General features: G+C 41.3%; 1 protein-coding gene across 1 annotated transcript in view; it reads right to left on the reverse strand.

Moving 5' to 3' along the window:
* The window catches only part of ASTN2 (astrotactin 2), a 754,139-nt gene that overhangs the window by 514,669 nt on the left and 225,420 nt on the right, over window positions 1-14,050 (reverse strand). Inside the window, exon 5 of the mRNA XM_032595525.1 lies at window positions 10,388-10,534. Coding sequence (XP_032451416.1) covers window positions 10,388-10,534 — 147 coding nt within the window. The remainder of the gene's footprint in view (window positions 1-10,387; window positions 10,535-14,050) is intronic.

The raw sequence follows: 14,050 nt of genomic DNA on the forward strand, positions 1-14,050 counted from the left end.
GGCCAGGTACCCAATGGGATGAATAAAGGGCAACTTTGCAGTCAAATGCTCTACTCCTGAGTTATATCCCCTCTAAAGGGGAATATTTCTCATTCTACTTTTAGAAAGTTATGGCAGGGAGGAATTTTAAGTACCATCTTGTTCCCTTCCCAGATTGTACCAGGAAGAAACAGGCCTGGAGAAGTCGTGGTAGAGCCACAGCCCAAATGCAGTCATCTAATTTTATGTCTACCATGTTCTACAGCCACAAATAATTTTGCTCACCCCCTTCCTGCCTCTATGGCATTGAGGTGCTCACATAAACTTCATGGGCTTTAATTTCCCTTAAATTTAAAGTGAGGATAATGTCTGGATCTACTGCATGAGACATTAGAATGAAAGCAGGTAACCCTTTTCAAGGCACTTAGCAGTGTTCTGTAAACATTGCCAATTATTAATGTTGGTACTAGCTCATCATTGGAATACTTGACCAGCAGGGTCTACATGTATGCACTGACAAGTGCCCATGCCCCTCTAGGAAGCATGGCATCACCCATCACCCACCTTCATGTAAACATCAATGGCTCTGAGATCCAGCTCAGGCAGCACCCCTCAAGATATCCTCCTCTTAGTACCATTCCCCATCTCCAGCTTGGGGTACTTAGCTGCCCTTCTTTTCTATCCGCACAGCATCCAGCACAACTCTCTCTCTAGGAGAGGTCAGAGAGTGTGTCTTATTCATGTCTCCACCCCTGACATCTACACATGCCATGGAGAAGAGGATGTGCGATATTTGTTAACCAAAGGAAGGAAAGGAAGGCAGAAGAGGGGGGGAGAAAACAGGCATTATGTATGAATAAGAAAGTGGTGTTGATAATGAATTTTTAACTATTTCTTCCTTCTGGCCAAGCTAAGCCTCCCCAAAATTGTACCTTCTACTGATGTGGCCATACCCACTAGGCTCTTTCCAACTCCTTTACTGTCCTCATAAGTAATAAAGTTATGAACAAACAGAAATGGGAAAGCACCACATTCTCATAATCAGACCTATTCTCATAGTTGGCCAAGAGATCCCACATATATCAGCCCACTGACACTCATTTGGGGTAGGGAGTATTAACACTGCTTTTGGGGGTGGCTGGGTGGCTCAGTCAGTTAACATCCAACTGTTGGTATCAGCTCAGGTCATGATCTCATGGTTTGTGAATTTGAGCCCCCACACTGGGCTCCCCACTGACAATGCAGAGCCTGCTTGGAATTCTCTCTCTCTCTCTCTCTCTCTCTCTCTCTCTCTCCTTCCCCTGCTCAGTCTCTCTGTCTCTCTCAAAATAAATAAATACATTCTAAAAACTATTTTAAAAAAAACCAAAACATTGCTTTTGGATGAGGAAACAGAGGCTCAGGTCAAAAAAAAAAACAAAAAAAAACTGGAAAGCAGAGTAGCTAGGTGTAGAACTCACATCTCCTGGGTCATAGATCAATGCACTTAACCACTGCACCATGTTATCTTCTCTCTCCCAGCACTGTACCACTGCCTCACCCCTACACCACTGTGCAAACACCAAGTCAATAAGGAGGGAACATCGCACTATAATCCCAAGCTCCCTCTCATCAGAGCTCCCGTCCATCACTCTCTCCTCCCTGCTGAAAAGTCAAAGTGGTCTTCTGCTCACAATAGCAGAATGGAATTATTAATGAGAAGAAATTACATTTCCCTACCCCTTTCGACCATCCTCTGCCCCCCATTCCTAGGAACGTATTTTTGGACTCAATGTGCTATCAAAACACAGAAATTAGTCTCTAATTTTGGATGTCAAACTCAGTTATCCCTTTTGTTAGGAAAGGAAATTAATAACAATTCATCCTGGTCAGGAGCCAAGCTAACATCTTAGCACAGAGTGTCATTAAAAATCCCAACCCAACTGGCTGTTGTGATATCTTTAAAAGCTTCAACATGTTCAGCCGCTTAGAATGGTTTTCCAGAGTTTATTCTCCCTCAAGCCCCTTGTCACTTTTAACCTGGGGATCAGTTACTATTTAAGGAAGAAATAGCTTGAAGCATTTTTTTTTCCTTCCATGGTTTTGTAGACTTAGGCTTTTCTAATAAAGAGGTTTGAGGGGGAAAAAAGCAGATTCTACTCTAGGGGGTATCCACCGCCCCAAGCAACAGCTCCAGGCCATTGCTGAGCGAGTTGCCCATTAAGTACCAGAAGAGGAAGAAGGGAAAGAAGTTTTCACAGTTTATAATTATATTACCAGTTTCATTACAGATCTCATTTTAATTCTGACTGAAACCTAGCCTTGCCTTCTCCCTGCACTCTCTCATGTATAGTTATTAAATCTGGGTTGGAGTTCAACCTATTCTTCCTGATTTCAGCATATTAATATGGTTTATTGGTATTTCATTGCCACCTCCCCCCTCTCTGCCCCCCCCCCCGGGGTGTTCTGAATCTCAGCTCAATTTATATTTTCCCCTCTTCCTGGGCTTCTGGATAAAGCTGGTTTCATTTTGGTGCTGGGGGGAGAAATGTGATTTTGATTGGAGTTTCTTATCTTTGGGGATGGGAGGAAAAACTGTGGGGAGTGAAGTCAATCACAAGAGAGGCAAACTCAGATTTTGTGCACCGTCATTCCCCCGGATATATCTTCTTAGGTTATCTAGGTTCACCTGCCTGCCCCACCTCCCTTCATTTCACAGACACAATTTATTATATGTCTGCTGAAGCCTCTGTTAGACCTCACAGTAGGGTAGGACATGAATAAGCTGTGGCCTTTGACCTTGAGGAAATTTAAGTCTAGCTAGTGAAATCACTTCATTTTTTGGTTTTCTCTCTTTCTTTCTTTCACTCATTCATTCATTCATTCATTCATTCAATGAATGCTGTTTGGTTGCACAAACTCTGATTTAGACACTGTCCTAGGTGCTGAATATAATGAGCAAAACAAGTAAAATCTTTAGCCTCATGGAGCTTACAACTTAGTGGGAGAGACCAACATGAACTAGATAATATATAATTACCAACTTAAATAATTGGAATAAAGGAATAGAGCAGGGGTTGTGGAGAATAATTACTAAGGGACCTAAAAGAGGCAGGGATATGAAAAGAGGAAGTCAATCACTTTAGGGTAAATAAATTTGTCCAGAAGAAACTGGGGAGGTAGGGAAAATGTTTTCCAGGCAGTAGGAACAACTTGTGCAAAGGTCCTGAGGTAGGAGACAGCTAAGGATATTTAAGGAACCCACATAAAGACAGTGGAGTAAGTTGAGGCTGCTGGATGGAGAGGTAGGTAGGGACCTGATCTTGCAGGAGCTTAACAGCCATGTTAAGAAGTTCAGTATTTACAATTATAGTAAGAGGTACGTGAACAGGTTTTATGAGAAAATGCAGTATGCTGAGATTGCTGATTTTAAAATATCAACTCTGTTTGTATTGTTGAAAACAGACTGGAGAGGAGTCAGATTTAACTCAGGAGGCCAGTTCTTAGGACTATGGCAGTTGTTCCAATGACACATTCATAACAATAACAGTGATGGGAGGTAGGCTGTGGGGTTATTAAAAAGGCAGAAATATAGTTCTATCTAGTTTTCAAGGAAGAGGGTTTTGATAAACAGGGTTTTCTGGAGGAAAGAGAAAATTAAGTTAGGCCATGGAGATGGGTAGAGTTGCAGTATATGGAAACTAGGAAGGGCACTTCTGGTGGAGAGAAACACTTAAGCAAATGTACATAGGAAGACACAAGGCAAAGTAGCCTATCTGTCATAACAGCATCAAATGTGTGCAAAGTAGTGAAGGGCAAACAAGGCAGAGACCCTGCTATGGAGAACTTTCATCCCTGAACATGTTCTATGGCACTCAAAGGTCTGTAATTAGCACTGAACATTTTAAAACCAAGCCCCAGATGGTGCCACAGAGCAGAAGGTCCAAGGAACTCCTCTCTTTATACAGGTTTCTTTGCAGTTTGTGACTAAGCAGCCACCTTCAGTTGTGGTGTAATTTTTCCTTCCTTAAGTTGAAAATACTCCTCCCATGTATTCAAATCACTGCAAACTAGCTCTGGAGCTGGTTATAACCTCATTCTTCATTAAAGGCACAAAGCCATATAAGATTAGCTCACTCTCTTGGGTTGAAAGACATGAAGTAGGGGTGGAAGCAAATATAGATTGAGATTCATCATATAAAATTTTTGTTTTCAAAAGCAGCTACACGTGGCATATTAATGAGCTAGGCCATCCTAATGATAAAATTTTCCACTTCAGGTTTTCACAGGCTGGTAAGGAACCCTCAGACCCCAAATTCCTCAGTCATAGAAAACAAAGGGGATTTGAAATATCACCTAGTCTAACCCAAAGGTGAGGCCAACAACTTAACTTTATCTTAACATATAAATATTTTAGCATGAATATTTTGATGTAATGAACATATCAACACAAAAATACTGTGTGTGCATATGTGTGTGTGTGTGTGTGTGTGTTTAGTCAGGTAAAGTATTCAAGAGACACTCCCTAGCTTTCACTCATTCCTGAGTTTCATTCCATTCCTGGGCTAAGGCAAAGAGTGGGTGCCACCCAAGAATGAGGTTGTGAAGAATAAACAAACATAATTTGAAAGTCCTAAAAAATTAAGTGTTTTAAAAATTTATATTCTGATAAAATGGCTCTGAATCAAAATACCATGTACCCAAGTCAAACCCATTTCTTCCCTTTTCTTCTATGGCTTCATAGAAATGTGGTCATCCATTCTTAGGAAATTTCCTATGATGGGGAACTCCTTACCTTGCAATGACCCCCTTCCAGTATTAAACAAAAGTGATAACAACCACTAACATTTATACGATTTACTGAGCCATTACTAGATCTCTGGTACTGAGCTAAAAGCTTTATGAGCATTATTTCATTTATTCTGCACAATAACTCTACGGGATAAGTACTGCTATTATCCCCACTTTATAGATAATGAAGCTGAAGCTCAGAAAGTGAAGACATTTTCAGATGAAGGATCAATTTTACTTCATCACTGACCACCTCATCACCCATCTAGCTCTAATTTTTCTTCCTGGGGACTCCCAAGTCTGTCCCCTTTTCAAAACCAATAATAATGACCATGGTTATATTTGTCAAAGAGTGGGGCATGGAAGGACCTCGGACCAGGGGTTCAGGTACATTTGGGCTCTCATATGTTGCTTCACTTCTGTGTGTTAATCTGGCTAAATCACTTAACATCTCTGCATTTACATCCATGTATGCAAATGAAGATGCTAAATGCTGCCTCACAGTTCTGCTATGAGACTGGAATGAGTAAATAACTCCATGAAAATGTTTGAACACTGCCATATTTATAACAGACTTACTCAATAATATTGGGTTCACTTTTTGTTTAGATTCTTCAATTCTTCTTATAGAATGATTCCTTCAGTCATTAGGTATCCACAGTGTTTTTCCAATCTCTTAACTGTGAAGCCTCTCCTTTGGACAACTTCCAATATATCACTCACCTTCTCAAAGCACCAGAACAGAACAGACTATAAGAGAGAACTCTAGGTGTACTGTTATTTCTCTACACTAGAGTGGAGCCATCTCACTCACTTAATCTAAACAACTTACCCCTTTAAAAGTTGCCTCTTTGGGGCACTTGGGTGGCTCAGTCAGGTAAGTATCCGACTTCGGCTCAGGTCATGATCTTGTAGTTCATGAGTTTGAGCCCCACATCAGGCTCTCTGCTGTCAGCATGGAGCCCACTTTGGATCCTCTGTCCCTGGTCTCTCTCTGCCCTTCCCGCACTCTCTTTCTCACTGTCCTCTCAAAAATATATAAACATAAAAAATTAAGAGTTGCCTCTTCTGTTAGCTTGCTGTAGTGTCAGAATATTGGGTAAATATACCCTGACTTACACTGGGAGCCTCAAGAGATGCACAAACCAACATCTCAAATAAGATAAGCTTTTTTTTTTTAACGTTTATTTATTTTTGAGACAGAGAGAGACAGAGCATGAAGGGGGGAGGGGCAGAGAGAGAAGGAGACACAGAATCGGAAGCAGGCTCCAGGCTCTGAGCCATCAACCCAGAGCCCGACGCGGGGCTCGAACTCACGGACCGCAAGATCGTGACCTGAGCTGAAGTCGGACGCCTAACCGACTGCGCCACCCAGGCGCCCCAAGCTTTCAAAACTAACTTGTAACCATTCATCCACAATGCCACCTACATGACAATCTGGATGAAGCCTGGATCCATGTACATTATCAGGTCTGCGTTGTTATAAAACTCATAGTCGCCATTTACATTGCATTCAGTGCTATGGACAATCACTGTAGCTACAGCATGAGGCAGCTCCATTAATATGACATTGACACAGTAAAAGATGGAAGAAACCAAAGCCCTTTATCAGGAGTCCCTGTGGTTCCAAGGAGTTATTACATTATTATATGTTATTATAAAAGTAACATTTACAGAGATATTAATGCAACTCTCAAACTTCTGTTAATTAATCACACAGAGTTCATATTAAGAATATTAGTATATAGGCTCCACCCCTAGAGACTGTGATTCACTAGTTCTAAGACTCATCAGCCCAAATGACCAAAATGCTTCTAACTAACAGGCCACAGCTGAAAAAAAAAAAACAGCTAGATTCAAGGAGTTTGGACACAAATCTAATTTATCTCTTCACTGTGTACTTAGCAGGGCAAAAAGCCTCTAGTGGCCTTGAGAAGACCCAGACAAAGAAAGGGGTGATATTTGCCAAGGGTTTGGATGAGGGCTATTGCTCTTGCCAGTTAGGATATGGAAAAGTGCCACGTTGTGCTGGCCTTTACCTATAACGGGCAGTAAGTATCAAGTACAACGATACTATAACACAACTGCAGAATACTTTTCTTTTTGAAGACCTGCCCCACTACTCAACCCCACGCCCCATACGTCAGCACCACGGACAGCTCAACACATATGGCTGGATGAGTGCTCTCCCTAACGGCTGACAAGTTGGCAGCTTAAGGTTTATGGGGAAGGTAAGAAAACTGAGAGCTGTCTTAGCCACTTAGCCATGGTCCTTGAGTGGCTTTGTCTCAGTGGAGTCCTTCCCACTCGATGGGGGCTGCTTTCATCCTGATAGGCTTTATTGTGTGTGATGTTGTTTATAACTCAGACAGTGGCCTTTTAAGGTAGGGGCATGTATATATGATTGAATTGTACACTTGCATTCTGTTTTCTTTACTGTATGTATGTCATATATCGATGAATTTACAAATATTAATGCCAACTGATAATAAAGGTTCAGGAAAATAGACATCGTCATCACTTACCCTCTTGCCTCCCTACACAACACTCCTGCATCTCCAGAAATCAGAGCTAGAGACCTCACTAGTCGAATTCATATAAATTATTCTTGGTTAGGCCCTTCCCCACCCCCACAGAAAACCGGATTCCACTCTTTTTCAAGTCCTAGTTTTCTTATCTGTCAAATGGGGATAATAAAGATCACTTTGAAGAGCTGTTGGGGGAATGGGATGTGCAATCCATATAGATTATCCACCCACAGGAGGCACTGGGATCATGCTGGGAAAGGTCTGCTTGCCTAGAACTGGACAGCCATCGACCTGACTGTAAGTATTCACTGCTCTAAGAATTCCTGTTCAACCCCAGAAGTACCATAATAGATTGGTACTGTTTGATTCTATCAGAATCTATTAGAATAGAAGAATCCCATTTATTTAGTTTCTTATGCCTTCTTGTCCTGCCATGTACCAGCTTCTCATGTCTCTTCCTTTATGGATCATTTTAAGAATAAGAGTAGCAAGCTATGGAGATTTTTCGAGCAATCACCATGTTTTAGATATTTTATAGGTATTTTATATACATTATGTCATTCAATCTTTTCAAAATAATCTCCATTTTACAGATGAGAAAAATTGAGACATAGGGAGCTTAACTGATTCTCCTATATTTCATAGCAACTAAACAAGAAAACTGAGATATTAACCTAAACATATTCATTTCAAAGGGTACATTCCTAACCAAGACAATGCAGCCTGTAGGGGAAGGGGGTTCCATTACACCTTGAGACTGAGATCCTTTTGGGCTAGGTCCTCTATCATTGCCTACTATGTTTGTACCATCGCATCCCTAGGATTTGTAAACTCCATTGTCATTGTCAATTAGCCTTGATCTGTAAGCATTTTCTGCCTTAGTTTTCCTTGATTCAGTCTCCCCTTTCTTCTTAGAGATCTAATATAACAGTCCATAGGGTCATGCATAAGTCTGCTTTAATTCAGGTTTCATGCATTCATTCATCACGTATCTACTGAGCATCCACCCTGCACCAGGTATTGTGCTAATCATCAGGAATACAAGATCTCTCCCAGAAGACACAACTCCTGCCCCCAAAGAGATTCCAGTCTACAGGCAGAAACAGACAACTCTACAGGAAGTCGTAAAGTTTTAAGTTTATGACAGAGGTCAGAATAAGGACCACTGAGAAAGGGCACCTGTTATCTCACCACATTTTTCTCTGTCCTTCCAAGCCATCACAACACTTTTCGAGTTTTCTTGGGCGATCCCTTGATTTTGCAATTTCACAACTACATGTTCTCTGAAAATCTGATAAATGTGGAATTGTAGGCTTCACAATAATCCAATGAGATAGGTATTATTATCATACCATTTTATAGATGCAGACTGAGGCTCTGAGAGGTAAGTCATTCACTTGGCTATAGAAATGGCAGATAACAGAACAACTATTTGAATTCATGTTTGTATTATTCTATACCCTCTGCTCTTAGCCTCTAAACTATTTACCATGACCTTGAGAAGGTTACTTAGACTCCTTAGGAGCTCAATGTCTACAAGCATGAAAATAAATATTCAAAACTCGAATGTTGCTAAGGCCTATCGTTCTACAGTTAAAGTGTAGGGACTGGTAACACTAAAAGTTAAGATCACATGCCTTAAATGGTGGCCAAAACTTGTCCTATTGGTTTTTCCAAACTCATTGTTTATTACTCTTAGTCTTTCATCTCCACCCAGGTTCTGGCAATTCTTCCCATCCCAATCTCCATGAACCTATACGACCTAGATGCTTCTGTACATTTGCTTCCTTCTGCTTCCCTCTGCTATCCTTTTGTTATCTTACACTCAAAGTTGCACCTGTCATATGTACACATATGATTTGATAGAATTGAATCAAAAATGTTATGTTTAGGACCGGAAGCCAACTGCATGTATATAAAATAAGAAATACTGAACTTCGTTGTAGTTCAGGTGAAAAACAAGTAGAGGCTAGTTTACATGGTGAAGTGGGAGCCATCACAGGATGCATTAACAGAAGTCTGAATGTTTCAGAGAAAGGAGGTAATCATTCCACTTTGGACAAAACATATGGAAGGGATTGGTGCTAGATCTGAACATGAACTTAAAAGGTAAAGATAAAATTGAATTATATTGAGATAAGGCTGACAACTATTGAGTAAGGATCTCAAAAATATTCAATACAGATCCAATTGCAAAAATATTTTTTTTTAAATAATAGGACTAATATGGTGTTGGAAGTCAGAAGGGTGGTTACCTCTGGGAAGGCATTAACTGGGAATGAACATAAGGAAGCTGGGAATGTATTATGGTTTGATCTGGATGGACTCTTACGTAAAAATTTAAGCTGCATACTTAATATATCTTCTTTATTATATTTATGATAACCTTCATACACTTAAAAATAGTAATGCCAAGCACTTGGACAAGCAATTGAGGAAATAGGTGCCATCGCATCCTACTGGAGCATGTAAACTGGAACATCTTTCTGGAGGACACTTTAACAATAGCTATCAAGAACCTTAATCAGTTTCTTGGGCCATGCTTTTTTTGCAAATGATTACAAAGACTACAGTGTCTCATTAATTCAAATTAATTGCGTGAAGAGTAAACGGTAGGATATAACATACTTGTAAAGTACATCTACACGGAATGAGATAAGAGTATTCTCCAGGACATTCAGGAAATTCCAACAAAGCTCATATGATCTTCTCGGTCATATTTTTTAATTAGCAAATAGTATTTGGGGAGGGGATATTTTTAGTTAGGAATAGGATTCGCAAGCATAATAAGAAGCAGGAGCTTCTCTGAAGTAGCTCAGTCTCCCTGCACTCACATTTGAATTCTTCCTTAATTTAACAAATCTTATCCTTGCCCACGGCAGGAAAAAAAAAAAAAACAACAGTCTGTAGTTCCATTAAAAGAATCCAGGATTCTAAATCATAAGGGCTTCTTCCAAGGCCTTTGGAATGTTTTTTTGTTTGTTTGTTTGTTTGTTTGTTTGTTTTGTTAATCTGATTGTGAAGTTGGGCTATGCATGGAGGACATTTGACCAGACAGCGATGCAAGGTGATGAGCAGGTAATGGGGCATCTTTTATGCTTGGTTCTTACCATCTGCAATGAAGTGCTCAGGCACATGCAGAGTCACTTTCACGGTCAGTGGACAGGACATCTGACTGCCACACACCATGGCCAGGATGCAGGAGCTCACAGCAATCAATGTCAAGGCCGTCTTATTCACTGGGCTTTTCAGCAAACCTAATAACAAAAATACAACACAAAGATACATAAATCCAGGAGGTGGGAAAATAGGGATAGCATGGAATTTGGGAATCCTGTTATTTTCCAAATGGGAATCTGGAAAAAGAAACCATATTTTCCAACATCTGTGCTTGCAATGACATCTCAGTGGCCTTTGTTGGGTCTCAACTTAACTCTCTGCAAAATGGGCTTATCATCCCCTTTGGTACAGATGAAAGAAACGAGCTTCCTGAAAACTGTGGTAATTCCCTCTCCTCCCCTCTCAATTAGGCTGGTCATTTTTGGTAATTATTAAAAAATATTAAACTCTCTATTAGCTTTAGGAGCAAGTAGGAAGAAGTGAGAAGTGTTGAATTCACAGAGCCCAGTGGAATGAACATGGGCTTTACAGTCTGACAACCGTGGGTTCAAATCTGGGCTTTAGCCCTCAGTGGCTGTGTGACCTGTTTCATTCTCTGAACCTCAGTTTTCTTACACGTCTGATGAGAATAGTAAGAAAGAGCTCACAGGTTGTTGTGATGATTATGTGGCATAGTGTAGACACAATGTCTATATCTAACAGGGTCTCACAGACTGTTAGAAGCTCTTCAGTTCACATTAGTGTTGCAGGCATTTACTGAGCACCTACTATGGAGATACATAGAGAGCAGTGCGAGAAGAGTTTTTGCTCTCCGGGAGCTTACAGGCTAGGGGGCTTATCCCCAGCTAATTAGACTCCAAGGCAAGTTGTGTTAAGGAACTAGCAGAGAGGGTGCAAGATGTGAAGGGGAGATTTCCCTGAGAAAATTAAAGGCAATTTAATAGATGCAATAGAATGAGTAGATTGGATTTGCATGGCCAGCAAAGCACTGGGCCAGCAGAGCAATTCTGTTGTCTGTGTCCTAAGCCCCCACTGTGTCTCATTCTTTAGGTCTTGCTATTGACAACTACTTTAAAGGTTTTGATAACATTTTTAGAACAATGGGTCCCAAATTACTATCACCCACTAGGCTCTTTTGAGCAAACCTTTATTCCCAAGTCTCCTAGACATCTCCCTACAGTAGTCCCAGGGGCATAACATAAATGTGTTCAAAAGTGAACACATTATCTTCTCCTTAAAGCTCCCTCCTCTTCCTGATCCTTCTTATTCTCCTCCTCCTGTTCTTCCTTCTCCTCCTCCTGAGCTCCCCAACTTATTGAAAATACCACCATTTAAACTGGCAAGAAACTTAGACATCCTTCATGCTTTTCTTCTTCCTTTACAGCATCTGCACAGCCATGCAGTTCTATTTATTCTTTTTTTAAAAGTTTATTTATTTTAAGATGGGGGGGGAGCACAGAGAGGGAGGGAGAGAGAGAATCCCAAGCAGGCTCTGCACTGTCAGCATGGATCTCGACGTGGGGCTTGATCTCACAAACCACGGGATCATGACTTGAGCCAAAATCAAGAGTCCGAGCTTAAACAACTGAGCCACCCAGGTGCCCCTTTATTCTATGTCCTTATCATTTTCACCTGTTTCCCCACATCTCTTCTGTTCTCTGCTTATGAAATGAGGGAGGTTTGGGCACATCTTCCCATCTCATTCCCTGCTGGAACCCCTTGAGACTGTTTTACACCTCTGGGCACAGGATGCCTTCCATTCTCATTAGCCTGGCATTTGAGGCCTTTCATGGTGGGTCTCTGCACTCACACCTCCTGTTGCCCTCCCCTACCTGACAGAGGTATGGGCAGGGCTGCATAACTGCAGTGCCACCACAGTCAACACTTCATCACGCTAATATCATAGGTGTTATGTCTTTTTAAAAATTCTTTAATATTTATTTTTGAGACACACACACACACACACACACACACACACACACAGAGTGCAAGTGGGGGAGGGGCAGAGAGAGAGGGAAACATGGAATCCGAAGCAGGCTCCAGGCTCCGAGCTGTAAGCACAGAGCCTCACATGGGTATCGAACCCACAAACCATGAGATCATGACCTGTGCCCAAGTCGGACGCTTAACCGACTGAGCCACCCAGGCACCCTGACAGATGTTATTTCTTTTGCATAGAACCCCACTTGTTACCTTATCCTTCATCACTCATTGAGATTAATCACAAATGTAAATTCCTCTCCCTCTAGGCAAACAAACAGCCTACGTTTGTTGTGTTTCTCAAAATATCTCACTCCAACATTAGATTCTAGTAACTGGATGGTAAGCTCAGGGGCCATATCCTTTGCCTACCATTGATCCCAATGCCTAGCACAGTGTCTGGGATGTGGTAGAATCTCAGCAAATACATCCCAACTTCCAGGGATGATAGTAACATGTTAGTAAGCAGATAAGGTGCTGACCAGTCGAAAAGCAGGCCAACCATAAGCCAGCTGTATTGCTAGACCGGTGGATCCTAATGGAATAAGAGCCCTTATGGACAGCTTTTGGATTTTTTTGTATGTCTATCTAATTTTTTCTCAATAAACAGTGAGCTTCTTGAAGGAAGGCACCCCATCTTCACCATCTTTACATCTCTCATGCTAAACTTACTTCCTGGAACCTGTAAGTTCTTTGATTTAAGAATAGCATCCTTATCTTTATTGCTAGTCCTAGTACAAGGCATAACTTTTGGTAGAGACTATTCATCTATTTGCTGTATTTGTTGGATATATGTTAGATGGAATGGCAAGTAAGATTTAAAAAGCTGCTTCTGGTGTCAGGTGGATGGGAAGTCCCTAAGCCTAAAATGACCACTGGAAGAAAAGGAACAAATTTTCTCTCTTCCTGGGAGCCACAAAAAGCTGTTTCAAACTCTGAACTATACAGTTTAGTACCTAAATAACATAAGCTAGCTAGCATCCAAGTTTTGTACTAGAAAGGGTATGGACTAAGAGTCAGTGCTTTGTGTAAGTCTTTCCTTAAAAAGTCAACATGTTACCCCAAGTCTAGATATTTAACAACCTCCCCTCCTTCCCCCGCAAAGAACACTTAGCAGCAGCACTGAGTTTCCACTCTAGATTCTGTAGAGTCTGTTCTCAGGGGACGAACATGTAAGGATGAGTCCAGCATGAACACATTCTTGGGAAGGGGAACCGGAGAGTGAGATAAGGAAGGTAGATGTTCCTGGCATTGGGGAAGCAGATGCCCTGGATGGACAACAGCATCCTGGGGGTCTCTGAGAAGGCACCTCCCAGACTTGCCTGCATATGGCAGCAGAAATGGAGATGACCAAAACTTTCCTTTTGCTAATTAACCAACTACCAGAAATGCTGCCTAGCCCTCGCTGGGCTGATTTCTGGTTGGGAGATGAGGACTTATGGGCAGGTGTGGGATTGCTTGTACTATCTCTCTGGACTCACATCGGGCTAACTGCTTCCCCTAGGTCTTTTAAACCTTCACAGTAATCCACAATCTTTAGGAGTCAGTGGGGAGGGGAGTGAAGGTATATTGTTAGCTTATTGCCTCTCAGTTTTATCATCTGGAAAATAGGAAGGAGACGACACATCCTTCGAGAGTGTTGTGAGACCTAATGAGACAGCACATGTTAAATG

Source organism: Lynx canadensis, chromosome D4 (genome assembly GCF_007474595.2).
Source record: "Lynx canadensis isolate LIC74 chromosome D4, mLynCan4.pri.v2, whole genome shotgun sequence".
In the NCBI taxonomy this organism is placed as follows: domain Eukaryota; kingdom Metazoa; phylum Chordata; class Mammalia; order Carnivora; family Felidae; genus Lynx; species Lynx canadensis.